Raw genomic sequence first — 16555 nt, 5'->3', positions numbered from 1 at the left:
ACTAGAAATGGGATCATCTTGCTTGATTGGACTAAACATTTGCCCAAGGCCACTGTTTCAAGTAATAGCCATGACCTGATTTTAAAAAAGGTGCAATTTATGTTATTAATGAAATAATTTTGTACTAAGGTTACTTCCTACTCAATAATAAAGGTATTTTTTCATTGTACTCCAAGTATTTTTTAAAACAGCACTTCACTGTAAACTGTCACATGCTAATGAAACAAAAATGGTTACACTTCATATTAAAAACAATTCAATAGTCTATTGGGTTCTTGTAATATATTTCAAGGGAAGTGTCAGTGACCACATTTAGAACATTTCCATTACCTCGCTTTTTGAGAAGGTTAAACATGGAAAAATATCTTCACGATAAATTTTGTCCAAGAAAGGACACGTTCTGTCCATAGTAGGTTCATCCTTCCAAGATCTAAATTCATTGTACAAGGATAGGTCAGCCTAGAACACACAAAGATTCGCATATTTTAGTACTGCAATTATCACACCATTGTATATCATTTGCAAATATCCACAGGCAAATAATGAGTAATAAAATGTTTTCCATTGCACTGTGAAAGAATGCTATCATGGTCTAGCTATGAACACCTTCTTAAATCCACTCTCTTGAGACTGTAAATATAAGCAAATTAAATATATAATTTTCAAGACACAGATATAATTGATTTACTGGTCACCACCACACCAGGGACAAGCTAATTACTTCTCCCCCATTTCGTAAGCTTTCAGGGTAGCTCTGAAAAACTTAAATGTTTTTTAAAAAAAAAGTAAAAAAATAGTTTCCTTCTTGATGCATCTTCATTACAGTATTTTAGTACACCTACATTTCTGTGAGTTACAGAAAAGCAAAGAAATTGAAAGAAAACAACTTCAATCCTAGACATCTTACATGTTCACCCTCCATCTGACTATAACATGCTGCTTTCCAAACACTGAAAGAAAATAGACTAAACACACTAAATATACCAACAGAAGAAAACAGGAAGTCAATGTACAAATCAATTGAAAGTAAGCTGTTATTCTTCATTTTTCATCTTTATGCCCAAACTCTCTCCTTTACCACCCAACAGAAAGGCAAGGATATTCACTGGGAATGATTTATGAGCCTGCTTCCCTACAGCTCCTCTAGTCCAAGAAGAAATGCTAAAACAACCCATTTAATCATGCTAGGAGTAACCCTGCTCTGTTTATCTGCTTTGAAAACATCTTGTTTTGTCATCTCCACACTGAGATCACTTAGCAGTAGGAAGGCGGCTGTCCAGTCTGGTGTTCCAGAGATCTGTACTAGACTGCTATTAAAAATCTACATTCACAGTATGGGACAGCCTGTCCCATGGGCTGGCTACCCACTAACAGCTAGAGCGCACTGAGGTGTTCCCAAAACACATCATCTGGTTTAGGGTTACTTGAGAAAAATGTCATGGGCTCCAGGACAGGAACCAAGCAGAATAGGGTGTTTGTGACACATGCTACAAATCCAACATAAAAGACTACTGCCAGTCCCTAATGGGATATGAAACACCATCCTGCTCCCCAGATGCAACGCCATCCTCAGACTGGTTTTGACATTCTGCTTCAGCATCTTTTCTCCTCCCACTGATTAAATCCTTTTCTTGTACTGCAGAAGACCTATACTCCTAAAACTATGAGAATGATGCACACTGCAGGCAAAAGGCAAGCCAGGATGTGAATTTAAAGTTTTGCATTATTCAAAACAAATAAGATAGGTAAGATAACGAAAGAGGGAAAGATACGATGTATGCTAAAAATTGATTTTTAATCAGTGTGCTGCTTTGAATCAGCCTCATTCAGTCTTTTTTATTTTCCCCATGCACTACCCCTCCTCTGAGTCCCCAGCACTTTGCCATTCTTCTACATACACATTTGGGGGAGTTCTTTTGTCAGTTTTTTGGTTTCACTTTATTACTTTTCTTTTCCTTGAAGAGCAACCTAGAAAAATTAGACTAGAAAATTTGTTTTCCATTAGAGCCACTTGCTTTTATACTCATGTACAATCAGGAACAACCATCTTAATTAAGCTAGTCCATAAATGTTCTGGTTGGTAAGCCACCAACTTCATTGTACAAGTGAAATTCAATAGGTTCAACTTGCTCCCTCAATAGGTGTAACTTGCTCCCTACCTTAAAACCTATCTCAGGTCTGGCTTTAAAATTAATATAATCAAGAGATACCAGCAGAAAAGCATTTCTTTTTGATTTGTACTATAGGATTCTAAAAATCGAGATGCATCTCTTGTTATCTTGGTTATTTTCTAGATTTAACTCAATTTTACCCAAACCGCCAGTTATAAAGAAGCTGCCTTGAAAAAACTGTTCAGTGAAAGTAGCTTGGTGCTCTTCCTTTCCATTCTACAATGTGATACAAATGTATCTCCTCCCTGCCTTAACTTATATTTTCATTAGGTCACAGTTTTGATTACTGCAAATTAAATATACAGCCAAATGCAATAATAATTCTAGTTAAATTTTTAATGTTTTCATTTACAGTAAAATACAACATCATTGAAACATTTTAGTTCTCTGAACAACACCGATGCATTCATCAGCATTTACAGTGAATGGATGCTACCTGTCTGCTTAAGATTCAGGCAGCTATTCAGCTTATCTCAGTCTTTTTAATATGTAAAATCATTAGAAATGTCTATTTATCCTAGGAGGTTACTACCACATGCTAGGATATATTTCTCTGGGATGCTGGCACCTTTCTAGTTCCACCGCAACTTAAGGAGGACAGCCAACCACTCCTAACTCTGTCTACATTCCACAGAGAAACCTGAGAGTTTACATGTATTTACACCCAGCTCCATCCAACATCTCTAGGTGACAGACTCTCCTTAAGGGTCCAAAGCTATATTCCCCACACCAAAAGGCCACTGCATAGCCCCAAGCAAGGGAACTCTCAGACTCCCTTTTGAAGTCGAGTCACTAAACATTAGAAGAATGACATGCAAAGGGTAATTTAACTCAGTGGCAAGAATATTTAGTAAGAAGGGGAGAGAACTGGGGTTTCAGACCCAGCTCCCAGAAGTGCAACCACAAAGCACTGGATAACAAAAGCAGTTGGGAAGGCATGTCTCTCCTGCTTAAAATGATGTCCTAGCCACCATGCCAAAGGCAGTCTTGCTTTCTTCACCCTATGCTACATTCCACTAAATACTCCTGCTCAGAAGAGAAATAGGAAGACTCTAGTCCCAGTGGGTGGAAAATCCATATGTTTCTTAATGATTCCCTTTGCTGTCACAGGAAGAACAGTCATGGGTTTGAGCAGCCTTGAGCAGCCTCAAAGCGTCTCCTTAAGCAGTCAACAAAAAGGAGACTGACCTAAAGAAAAATGTCAGGCAGACTGGTTCTTCTGCAGCACATCCTTCACATTCACCACTTTCTCTCCACAAGAAATTGAGGAAAAACAGATTTCTCCCCTCTCTCGCTCTTACCTAACACTTAAAAAATTCATTGAGTCATGACTGCAATGTGACGTTCACAAAGTATTGGGATTCCATCCCAGTTCTCCCCTTTTCTGAAGGGCAACAAGGATTCTGTTTTAGTAAGGAAAATATACTGGATACCACTGAAAGTGGGTAGGCAGGTTGTAAATCTTCTAACTTCTTTTTTTATTTTTGAGTATGAAACCAAAACTGAAAGATGCCTTTATTTTCTAGGTTTATTGCAAAAAGGTGTCTAGGACAAATCTAGTTACTGATGACTGGCAAAATAAAGTATAAAAATGGCCACTTTGAACCACATTAGATATCCAGTTGGCCTGTTTCCCCTCTGACAATGGCCAGCAGCCACAGAGCTGGCTGAAGAGACATATGAGCAGAAAGACAGTGACATGTATTCATTTTACAGCCTCAAAACTTCTAGCAATCTTGTAGTTAAAGAAGTTTCCTAAGCCAAATGTCATATCTGTCTTCTATATACCTTGAGAGGCTTTTCTTTTGTCACTTTGCATGACTATATTTTGAATACATTTATATTTTTAATCTTGCTACCTTGTGACAATGAGTAAAGTTTCATTATGTACTGATTGGAAATTATTTTTCTTTTAGCTTCCAGTTTTCTTATTACAAGAATTCATTAATAATTGTTCGTCATTCACCCTCCCCTTCCCCATGTCACCTGAGATTGCAGAGATTTTTCTTCTACCTCAAGTATCTCTCTCTACACAGAAATCCCTACATAGGTTTGACCATTTATGTCACACTTCCTCATACTGTCATTATGTGATGAAGATTATATAGCTGCATGCATAGAAACACACATTTACTATATGTTTATACAGCAGTATAATGCTTTTTCTTTTGCTATTTATTTCTTTCCTAAAAACTCCTAAGTCTCTGCTGGTCTTTGACCACCACTGAGCACTGAGATGGTGTTTGCAGACAATGATGAACAAGGATGCTACCTTTCTTTTTTCCAGCATCATGTAGCTCTTTCCAAGTTCTCATCTGCAACCTTGCTAGTTGCATTTTTCCCTACTTGCCTTAATTGTCAAACTCATTTAGAATTTCATCTGCTGTGAAATAAGCTCCCTCTCAACTCTTTGATCATTTTTTGTTACTACCATTCCAAGGACTCAGGTAGGAACCTCTCGCCTCATTATTTCCCCATTTTCAGATACACGAGTACATTCTTTAAAAAAAAAAAAAAAATTAAAAAATCACACAGGCCCCTGTGATTCCAGTGGTAATTCTCCTGCTCTCTAATAAGTCATTGATTATATCTTTTCCCTGGCCTCTTTCAACCATTATTTATATATAAAATTACTCTTCTTCTTGTCTATGATAGTTTACACAACATTTATGGAAGTTTATGAACTTTCAGCAAAGGACTTTGTAAAAAGTCACCAGGACTTATCATTCAGTTTTATTGCTTTAGTTTACTGTTTGGGGTTTTTTTTAGTACCATCTTTAAATTACTAAATCCAATATTTGAAATCTTATTTCATTTTCCCTTAATGATTTAAAGGTAAACAAGACTTGGAAAAACCACCACCTTATTGGTATGTAAGTAAAGTTCTTTCACTAATGAAAAATACCTCTAAGATAGTCAGCATTACATGAAGATTTAATATATACTAAATTTATTGTGAGTAAAACAAAAGACTAAAGCCAGCGTATCAGCAAATATAGAACAATCCTTATACTGTTACCTCTTTACAGTCTTTCACAATTGGCTGCATCATGGTAAGGTCCTGATGACTGCCACCCATAGCACTGCTTGTACTCTTGTTTCTTGCATGGCCTTTCTTGAAAGGAATTTTTCCACCAGACTGAAACTCCTTAGTTGGAGACGTTGGTGAAGTAGACAGTACTAGTGTTTTCAATGCTGCTACTTCAGCCTGGAGGACATCAATCTTCAGGGGGGTGGGGGAAGAAGAAGTCATTAACAAACAAGAAAATGTATTAGGCTAAGAATATGTTGAATCAATTAACAAAATCTCCAGCTATCTTGGTTCAAATCAAGTCATCATCTTCTAACAATACTAGCACACAGATGCCTATGCAATTGCATATTGTAGCAATATTCGCTTCCTATGCACCTTGCTGGCTATCTGACATGATGCTAAAAACACCCTGTCCCTGTGTGTTAGCCAAGAATATGTCAAGCAACATAAAAACACTTAGTATATATTATAATATAATGTATACAGGTAATGTTCTATCTATATCTATATGATTCATACTTTAGATTTAAAGCCACGTGAAAAGACAAAGCAAGCAAGCTAGAAAAAAGCTCACCTTTCCTTGTGCTTCTTTTAACTGTTTTTCTGCTGCAGCTTGTTTGACATTTGCTTCTTTAACCATTTTGTGTGCTTCCTATAAAAAATGTTTATCTAGTGTAAATGCCTCACACAAATTTATGAAAAATCCAACAGCTAAGGACATACTTTTGCTTCACAGAGACTACTTGTGAATATTAAGTTGTGCAATAGTCTGAAACGAAATAGTTACATTTAAAAAAACCCTACGAATCTATCATTTCGATTCATCACTGGCCCACCAAGTTTCTTCCCCTTGGTCCTGAGCCCGGATTCCGAAATTCAGCAACTCCACTCACCCCTCCCCAGCAGGAACAATACCTGTCATGAACACCAGGTTCCAGTCACGCTTCAGTGGCTGACAAGTCAAGTTCCTTGACCCCCAGGGAAAGACTGAACTAGCAGCAACAAAAGCAACATGGGCACAGCAGCACATTCAAAAGAAATTCTAACTTCTAACCAGAATAACCAGTTTTAGATGAAGGAACCAGTCAAACAACTATGAAGTCTAAATTCTTGTCATCAGTAAAACAGACAAAGCAACAGCATAAAAACAGTTTGCCATTTAATAAACATTTCTCAAGTAGAACAGAAAAAGCACTAAAAAAGCAATCCAAGTAAAGAAACAAGGCTAAGCCAATAAAGAAAAAAGCATAAAAGGACAGTATTTTGAACATCCTTTTACCTGATACCTTTAACCTTTTTGTCTGTATAATGTATTTGCTTAGGCTCTGATCCAGCAATTTGCACCTATGACCAGATTACTGTTCTCACGTGATACTTACTGAAGGCAACAAAAAACGAAATATCAGAGCCACCAACTAAAGTACTTGGGATAGGATGCTTTTCATATCTGTAAAGCGCCTAGCACATCTGGACGCTATATAAATATAACAAAAAAGTTTGTACACCATCATACCAAGAGATCTGGCTCCCACTGGCATACAACACAGCTGTATAATATGGGTTTGTAAAATTTTCTTAAGTAACAAGACACATGCAGGAATGGGAACATACACATTTATACAATGTGTACAAATACATTTAACATTGACCATGCAGTTTCTGCTCAGTGATGCACCTTTGAAAGCAAAGCATGTTACTGTGCTATTACAGTATAATAATGTATTATATGAATCCAGCTGTGCAAAACAAGTCTCAATCCTCCACTGGGATGAATTAATATAAGCTCTAGAGTATCCACTAACATGGTTGTTGAAATAAGTGGGATTCAGAATAAAACATGATTTCAAGGGCTGTAGATCCCAGTGCAAAAAAAAAAAAAAAAAATCAATAAACCTCACCACTGTGTCCTGTTAGGGCCTCTTAGTGAAATCAAATCACAAAATAAAACTCAATTAACGTGCCTGTAACAGTCTGAACAATGCAAACTTAAACTATTATTACTAATACACTATATTTCAAACATAGTTTTAATAAACTGACACATTGTTCTAAGTTATGAAATGTCATAAAAATAAAATTTCACTGATAATTTCATTTTTATTCCTCTACAGTTAAAATATCTGCCCAATATTATTCTCTCCCCCAACATACACAGGTATTTATGCTAAAAGGTACCCTTCCAGGCTACTATTTGGTTTTTTACACATAGGAACTGCTTAATATTTGAAGTAAACTTGCCCTGCTAGAATGATGAAACAAAGCCCATAGAGCAGTTTCTAATTTGATTTTTGTATGTCAGTATTTTCAAGCTTCTTAATAGCACTCTTACACCAATGCAACATCATAGATTTAAACACTGCTTCTAAAACATATCTAACGTTGTATCTTTATGCATATGCCGAAAGACAATACTTATGATTTAGTAAACATAAAAATCATTCACAGATTATGAAATTTATTCTGACAATTTAGGCCTGAGGCATTCCTACATATATTCCTAAGATAAAATGAGAACTGAGTCCTTCTTCAAGGATGGATTTAGGTTTTCTTGCTGTATAATGCAATCTCACAATCTTTGGTGGCACTACTGCCTTTTCCTCAAAGAGGAAAGAGTTCTACTTAAAGGTCAGGCTTCTCACCTGGTAACCAGGTTTCACCCTGGTTCATCACTCAATGCTAACGTTTCTTTTCAAGTCTGTGGGTGTAGCATGCTGCCAGACCCAAAATTCAGAAGCTGAAAACATGATTAAGTTATGTACTTGCTACCTCCATTGATCTGGAACTATGTTATTTTTTTATTTAGTCACCATGGCAACCCCAAATTTAGCTCTTATCTAGATAGCCTTGTTGTCAGACAGAGAAGTTGTCTCAAAATAGTTATGCCAAAAAATAAGCTGATATATCTTCCTTATTTTCCTCATCTTGTGTCTAGGTGGATTGACAAGCTCAATAAGATGTCTCTCATCTAAGTGAAAAGTCTGCTGCTTGCTCTTAAGCCTCTACTTCCACACCCAGGTCTTCAAGACACAAATCCCTTTATAAGCTTATTGCAGAAAAATTCAGCATACAGTATACTGGTTCTACATAAAACATCTGGCTCAGCTTCCTTTAAGTATATCACATCGAAGACTCCAACAAACCTCAAACAGACTAGCTGTAAGTTCTTCCAATTCCTGTCCAAGTTGATCTCGCACTTTAGAAAGCCTTTCACATTCTTCATCTTTTAACTTCAGCTCCTATGGAAAATTGAAAGTTATTTATTCTGACTTAAAGTAGTAATTTGGCCTTTTAAAGCTAATTCCAAAAGAGAGGGCGGACAAAAAGAAAAAACAAATAATCAGAGGAGCATAAAACCTTTGCTAAACAAAGCCTTTCAAAATATTCATCTTAACACTAAAAACAGTTAAGTTAATGCTATGAATATATAGCTATTTCTTCCTGTACAGAAATATACCAGGTCAATCTAAAGTAAGTATCCCTCAGCAAAACATCAACATTTCCAAAATACTCTGAAGTAAAAAAAAAAATTTTCCTGAAAGTATGAAAGACTAAACTCACTTAAAATATAGATCAAATTCATTACTGGGACAGACAGAACACTAGTTCTGTCTAGTCATTCCTTAAAAATAAAATAATATTTTTTAAAAAAATAGTAATTAAAGAAAATCAAAAACACTGTCTCAAGACAATCCCCAATTCTAAACAAATCTTAATATATATTTTACTATAAATACTGTCTCCTTAATATCTCCTTACAATGAATACAATTCCAAAATCATACTGTAATTATATCCTTGCTCTTATTTATGCAGATATATAAACAAAATTAAAGTAATGTAATGAAATTCAAAATGCTACACCACTAAAATTTGAGCAGAGGTCTGACCATTACCACTTTTACAGTAAGATTTTAACATAGATTTGGCAATATAAGGGTTACACATGCCCAATCTTATCTGTACTGAGGAGAAAATGGGGTAATTTGCAGAGAAGGACAAAAAGGTCAACAAGAAATTTGAAAGAAAAGCTCTTCTCCCCTTCCCCAACCATTAAACCCTGAAATCTCTTGCAGAAAGGGTAGGACGTAGAGAAAAAGTAAAAGAAAGAAAGCAGCACACCAATTCTGACCTTTCTAACTTTTTTTTTGCCTTAACTTCCTTCCCATTCCCATCCTCTTCCCACATCCCTCCTCTTCCCCCTGCCAAAGATTGCTATTACACTGCTGTCACTTTTGAAATGCAAGACCCTGTCACTGATAGGTTAGACTTCAAACACAATCTAGCAATGATTTGCTCCGAAAACCTCCACAAGACATCCAAGAAAAAATCCGCCTTTAGAAAACTCTGGGAGGTCAGTCACTAGAGAGTCACAAAAAAAGGGCCCAAGTGGCAGCTTCCCTTGTGTTTTGGGAAGGTGCTTAGTATTTCTCCCAAAGTCTTCATGACTGAAATAACGTTGCACACAACACTGTGGCAAACTGTATCTAGCCTTGGAGCATGCTGATACTAGGTTTTGCTCTCAATTTCTGCAGTGAAATGGGCAACTGATCTTTCTGTAAGGTGAAGGGTCCTGTTTGACTTCAGCTCCTAGATTTGACAAGTGCTTAAGGACTCCTCTAGGCTCATCTAGATCAAATGTATCATTTCACCCTTCTTTTATTTGGTTTTAACTTTGGACATTTTGACTGATTTTTAGTCTAGTTTGTTTGTCATTTGGATTTTTTGCTTTCCATATGCAACTTTTTAACTATATTGAAAGGTATCACTTAATTGATGGGGTTCTTCCAAATAAAGTATTTCTCAAATAGTACTCAACTCTTACTCACTAGTTACAGTTCTGTGCAGTGACCTGTTCCTTTCTTTCTGGGGAAAAAAAAAAATAAAGGCAGAAAAATAGCTACAGATGGAGGCATGAATAGAAAAAGACAAAGATCAAAAAAATGGAAAAAAAGAAGATGTAAACAAAAGAAAGGAGGAAACAAAATTTAAATAATTTTGTGTTGGTTTAAAGCATTTCTCATATAAAGTATGATTCTTAATCAGGAAATGAAAGATTTTGATGAAAGATGCTTAAAGCTCAAGTTTCAACTTTTCCTATAAATGCAGAGAAAACATCAGTACATATCCTTTGGCTTACTTCACTGATTTGTAAGGATGATTCTACATACACACCAATACGTCTTAAAAGGAGGTTATATTAATATTCAGGTCAAGAGTTGTCAAAGTAACAATGAAAGTAAAACTAGCCCAGGTTCACTTCTGGGCTATCACTCCCAGTAGACTATTTACATAAAACAGTTACAGTTTTGCCTGTAACCGGAAAGATTAGGAGGGATTAGATTAAAATTTAGGCAGATGAGTAAAGTTACTTTACAAAAACAAAAAGGAGACAACACCAGGCATTCTACGACACATGGCTGCTTAGTTGGATTTGTCACACACTGGGCAAGTTCCCATGACGTGATTCAGGAGAAGCATATTATAACACATGATTTTTGTCAAGCAAGTTTAAGCTCAGGTCTTTTAGGTAGGGCTAAGCAAAAAGTTTAGCAGTTATTAGAAACTTTACTCTTGCCTGTGTCAAAGTCATTTCCAGAGACTTCCCAGTCATACCCAAAAAAGCAGTAGAAAAGACAACTCTGTGTGCTAGACTAACCATTAATGCTGCAGTCCTCCACACAACACTGTTTTGAAAAAACATGATGAACTATTATAAAGCACACTACAGATATTCTTACTGAAGTAGGCAATAAAAAAATTTAACTTGCAAGGAAAAAAAAATCTGTATCAGAGTCATATTGTTGTTTATTTCACTTTGATCTTTTCAAACAGACTACAGGGTAGGTCTTTAAAAAGAACCAGTGAGACAAGAAATGCAAATTACTGCTTCAAAACCATTCACACTTTAAATTCTAGAAAGAAGATCATCCTACATCTAAGTCAGCAATTTAACCAAGTCAGAACCAGATGTGTAATACCAAGGAAAGAACATTTTCTACAGATATCACCTAAATTCTGAACTGTGGGGTACTGCTGAATTCTGAAGTTGTCAAAAAAGTAGAATAGATTCCTATTGGACTTATCTTCACTCAGCACACAAGTTAAACGAGCTACATAAAAACCAGTCCATTGCAACCACATTCACAAGGGTATAAATGTGACAGGAAGTCCAGTATAACTTTCCAGAATTCGCAGCATTTCACAAACTATGGAATTATTTTACGGCATGGGTAAAATGCTTCTATTTTGCTCGCATGTAGTCTTCTACTTGCCTGAGAAGACTTCTATGCCTACAATACACTTCAACAGCATCAGCGGTGTGGAAACTGAAAACTTTCATCACTCACAGACAGACAGGAACTGCTCAAACATCTTCAGAGAACCAACACATCTTTAACAATCACAAGCCTGTGGCCTTACAACTCAACTTCAATTGGATTTTTAGAAAAAACTGAAAGCTTACTCTTCAGTGGAGTTCTAGAGCATTCTCATTTTTATTGTTTGTTAATTTATAAGCAAATAACAAGGAAAAAATTTAAAATGCTGAATGTACTGGACAGTACATGGAATTCCTGGGTAGTTATTGTGAATCTGTTTATTGATTAATCCATGCAAAATTTTTAAAAGTCAGGTTTTACCAAAGATCTGAAGAGATAAGATCAAATTGTAACACTCAGTTTGCTTCTGAGATGAAGAATGCATACAGAAATGGCAGCCTTTGAAAGCAAAATCTGATCTCAGAATCAAGTTCTCTTGACTGATCTATTGACTGAAATTGACAATATCACATTCTATACTGTCACCTCTTGAACTAGAATCACTGTATCAGTGTGGAAAAAAGCCTCAATTTAACTCTATCAGGAAAATATCAGTAATTCACATTTCCATTACAAAAAGTCAAACTTGTTTTACTTGTTACCAAACAAGTGTACAGGTCTTACTCTAAAGACCATGGGAAACGTGAAAACCAAATACATTTGCAACCAGCACCTCCTGTAGAGTAGAGTGCTCTTTCCTCATCAAAGAGCACTTAACCACCAGTGACAGCTGATAATCTCAACTCTCCAAGAGAAAACATATCAACACAGGAACCCAAGTTTCTTTCTACAGTCATGGATGACATCAATGTATTGACAGTAATAACTTTGGGCCAAATCACACAAAAATTCACAGAAAACATGATTACAAACTGCTACAAAAACTACAAGCAAGCTGTCCAAAATGCATGTAACAGGCTGGTTAAGCCAGATGAAAAGCAAAAGGTATTCCTTTGCTAGGACTCTACTAAGTCTGTACATCAAGAAATACCATATACCAAAATACCATCCCTGTTCTCTCCGAGGCTATTTACATGTGGTTGACCTACCTTCAGTAACCACAGGGACATGGCTCAATGCAAACATGGCAGAAAAAATGCAAATGCATAGAGACATGAGGAGATAAAGTCACAGGCATTGAATCACTAAGCCTTTTGATAGCTTCTCAATTTTCCTGATGCTCTTTAAAAGGGCAATGAAACAAGGACAAAGGTCCAAATCATCTTAAAGCAAAGACTACTTAGTTCTACTTTCAGATCATGGCCAGAAATTAAGACTTCAGTGAGAAAATAAGCAAAAAAAAATTGAATTGTCTCAGAGATTGAAAATATCTACATTGTTTTAATTGAGAATTTCACAGGCAAAATTATGTAAACTACTATATGTTCCACTAGTACAGAACAATGCCCTGCTCTTACCTCTGACACAACCCTTCTCCCAATCCTATGACATGAACTGATGTTGCAACTGATCTAGATTGAAGTAGTAAAAGTTCTCTCTCATCAAGAAATAAATTTCTGAAAGACTTTTTAAATTAACAATTTTGTTAGCAATGCTGTTTATTTTTAAAAGTTCTGTAGTTTTATGAAATACAAACTACGCACAAAGCAGAAAAGAAAATGAATATTTATTCTATTCCTGAATAATTTATTCAGGAACCGTATTTAAATGTCTAACAATTACACACCATACATACATTATCTAGTAAAAAAAAAAAAGAGAGCACATTAAGAAAAAATTCCAACAAGAGACATGAAAAAAATCTTCAAAATTTCCATTTCCTTTCTAGTTCCCTTTCTGATCACAACTGAAACAATTTAAAACCAATCTTTGATGTATATTACAATCACATAAAGTTAGGGTAGAAAATTCAGAACAAATGAAAATTGCAAAATAGCAAATTTGCATTTACTTTGCTCACTCCTGGGAAATCTGTAGCCTGTACAGTTTCCAGGCTTAATGAGCTCAACAAAATTCAAGTGCAAATTGTAATTCTCATTTTTCTTTCTGTTTCTAATAAACAGCATGGAGAATTACAGAGAATTTAAAGCCATTAAGCAAAAGACAATCAGCTACGCAGAGACACTACCTATTAATTACATCCCTATAGGTTTTGAACTGAGTACTCATCGATGAAAGTGAATATACTTCAAAATAAAAGTTTAAAGATTTCATGACACATGACTATCACAGGGTGAGGCACTGTACTATGTGAACAGCCGTGACTTTTGGAAGAAAGAAACTAGAGATGAATTAGGGATAGAAAAAACTAGTCCTCATACAGGAGGGGGAAGAAAGTAGATATATTGTATAGATAGATATACAGTATATATAGATATACAGTAGATAGAAGGGATAGGGTTTATTGTTGTACAGCCTGTACAGACTCCTGCTGTGATTGTGCAGTTCTGAAACAGTGCAAGTTTAGAAAGACAAGCAGACAAAATATAGAAGTTACCCACTCAGTATAACACTGTTAAGAATCCCATAAGGAGCTGAGAATTAGCAAGAACTTGGACATCAACAGTCTCAAGTTAGTGCTGAATTGCTTTTGTTAAGACCACCCAAAGAGTTTGAAAATACCTAACATGCAGTTTCTATGTCCTAGCAGCCTTCAGGCCATTTCCTTCAGAACAGCTTCAGCAAATTTCAGAGTGAAATTGGAAACATTTCAATCTCTAAGAGACAAAGTGGAATACACTGGAATAGGATTTTCAGATAACTCCAAGGTAATAGCAGCAGGTCTGAGTTATGGTTTTCAAGTACGTGAGCTGTAATTTGATATACTGTAAGGAGCTAGAAGAACTTTTCTAAAGTTTAAACATTAATTTGTTCTTACTTTCTAAGGTTCCAAGTTTAACTGCTAGGATTATATATTCACATGCAAGGTCCTCAAACTTAGCTCATGTTAATGTTTTCTTTCAGTGGTCAAAAGCTAACCGACACACACATTAGCAAAGGAAGCCACTACTCAGCAATAAAACAATCAACAGAAGAAGTGATGTCAGAACACGTATTTAAGATTCACATTAACAAGGGCAAAAGCAACTATGACAGAAATGATGACTGCATCCAACGAGATGAAGTAACAGAGGAAAACAAGTTCAAACACAAGATAAAATGAGCTAAAATCTAAGCAAGAATGGAATCACTCAGAGGGAGAAAAGGGCACAGATACAAATGGCACAAACAGCACAAAATCTACTTAAAAGTTTAAGAACAGAGGAATGTTAAAGTGATAAATAATGGTTTTGCATTTATATAGCACTATCCATCCAAACAAGACAAAGCGCTTTACAAATATTAATGAATTGAGCCACAGTGTCTTCAAAGGTATCCATATTCAATTTGAAGTGTGGTGTAACAGTACTCTAAAGAACACCAGTGACATCCTTATTGCTTCTTTCCTATGCAGGCATTCCCCTCTGAAACATCCCTGTTTCTAAAGCATCTATAAATGCCAGTAAACTGCTAACTTTTACACTTTAGGAGAAAGAAGACTCACAAGGTATATAATCAGTTAGTGAATAATGATTCACTAACAACAGAATGACAGAAAATTACTCCTGTTCTCAAATGTCAGAATGAAGGAACGATCTACATTTCAAAGAGAAAGTGTGTTTAATATGATATTGCAGGAAAAGCTTCCATGGTTAAGTAACAGCAGTAGCACTAGAAAAACAATTATTATCAAGGAATAATTCTAAGTCATCAGCACTGCACACATTAAGAAAACTTACATAAATAATTACATCATAATAAATCTGTAAGAAATGAGTAGCCTCCAAGTGCACCTTCCGGCCCACCTATCATTCTGCAATATTAGAAACCTTTGAAGAGAGAAAAAGCGGGAGGAAAAGACAACGAACCTTACCCTCTGAGCTTTTGCAAGTTCTTCTTTCAATCGTTCATAGCCCTTTTCTCTTACTTCCAGTACCGATGGGCTCCGTAAGTGAGATAAACTGTCTGTACTCAACCCAAAAATATCTTCGTTTCCTTCAGCAACATCTGCTACTGTAGCACCCTGCAAAAACTCTCTCTCTACGTTATTGCTCTCCTTCCTGGCATTATTGTGATTGAATGACCCGCTCTGGGGTCCAGAGGTAGAACAAAGTACTGCGTCGGTAACATTGATGCTGTAAAGAGAGCAATATATTTTTTATTTATATAATAGAATAAGAATAAATATTTTAGAAATGGCAGTAGTGGTGTTGAATGTATAATTATGGGCACAATTTAATAATTGTAAGTAATCTCAGAATTTTATCTTTAGTAAAGCAAACAGCTTATATGCAACAAACATCAGCAATTTAAATAAAAAGAGACATGGAATTTACCTGACACCTGATACTTCTCCACAATTCAGTTGTCTGGGAGATGAATAAACAGGTTGTGTGGGGAGGTCAGAAACACTTAATGCATTGGGTTGGATTGGCGTGGAGGACACAACAGAAGGATGTGGTCGGTAGATGACACTGGGTGAGGTAGTTTGTTCCTGAGTCCCTGGTTCATTTACTCCAAGAAGATCTGGTGTAGTAGGCGAAGCGAGGTTCACTTCATGAAAGCCTTCCAAGGGGTCACTGGCCATAATAAAAGCCTCATCATATGAAACCCTGAATGAAAGAATCACATTATCAGAATGCAAACAGGAAATACTTAATTATATCTGACAGCTATTTGAATTAAAAAAAAAAAAAAAACACTCAAATAAGTTCAGAACACTTCATAATAGAAGGGAAACTGTGGACTGTTCTTGCTAAGTACGAACTTCAAACACCAAAAATGTTTTTTTTCCACATACTGCACTGTCGATCTAAAAGCAGACTGCATCTAAATGGGATGATAAAATCAAGAACACATTCTACACCATAAAACAAAGTAATCTTTAATATAGCCTAGAGCTGCTTTATATCAAACCAAATGTATTTCATTCATGAAAGCGGGGGAGACCTGGGAATCAGTGAAGAAAAAAAATTTAAACCTTAAGTTTCCATTTTTAATCTCAGTGAAGCAAATAATCTAGGACAGAAATCA

General features: G+C 35.9%; 1 protein-coding gene across 2 annotated transcripts in view; it reads right to left on the bottom strand.

The window, feature by feature from the left end:
• Positions 1–16555, bottom strand: part of RAB3IP (RAB3A interacting protein) — a 31693-nt gene that overhangs the window by 7421 nt on the left and 7717 nt on the right. Inside the window, exons 2-7 of one of the 2 annotated variants that reach the window (XM_050324711.1) lie at positions 15859–16134; positions 15396–15657; positions 8346–8441; positions 5780–5857; positions 5191–5394; positions 331–459 (exon numbers count right to left, since the gene is read on the bottom strand). In XM_050324711.1, the coding sequence (XP_050180668.1) occupies positions 331–459; positions 5191–5394; positions 5780–5857; positions 8346–8441; positions 15396–15657; positions 15859–16109 (1020 nt within the window). In that variant the 5' untranslated portion in view covers positions 16110–16134. The remainder of the gene's footprint in view (positions 1–330; positions 460–5190; positions 5395–5779; positions 5858–8345; positions 8442–15395; positions 15658–15858; positions 16135–16555) is intronic. The other variant, XM_050324712.1, reaches the window with a different exon arrangement.

This window comes from Myiozetetes cayanensis, unplaced genomic scaffold (genome assembly GCF_022539395.1).
Source record: "Myiozetetes cayanensis isolate MyiCay16 unplaced genomic scaffold, myiCay2020 scf3, whole genome shotgun sequence".
Taxonomy (NCBI): Eukaryota; Metazoa; Chordata; class Aves; order Passeriformes; family Tyrannidae; genus Myiozetetes; species Myiozetetes cayanensis.
This window is presented reverse-complemented; position numbering and strand designations above follow the sequence as displayed.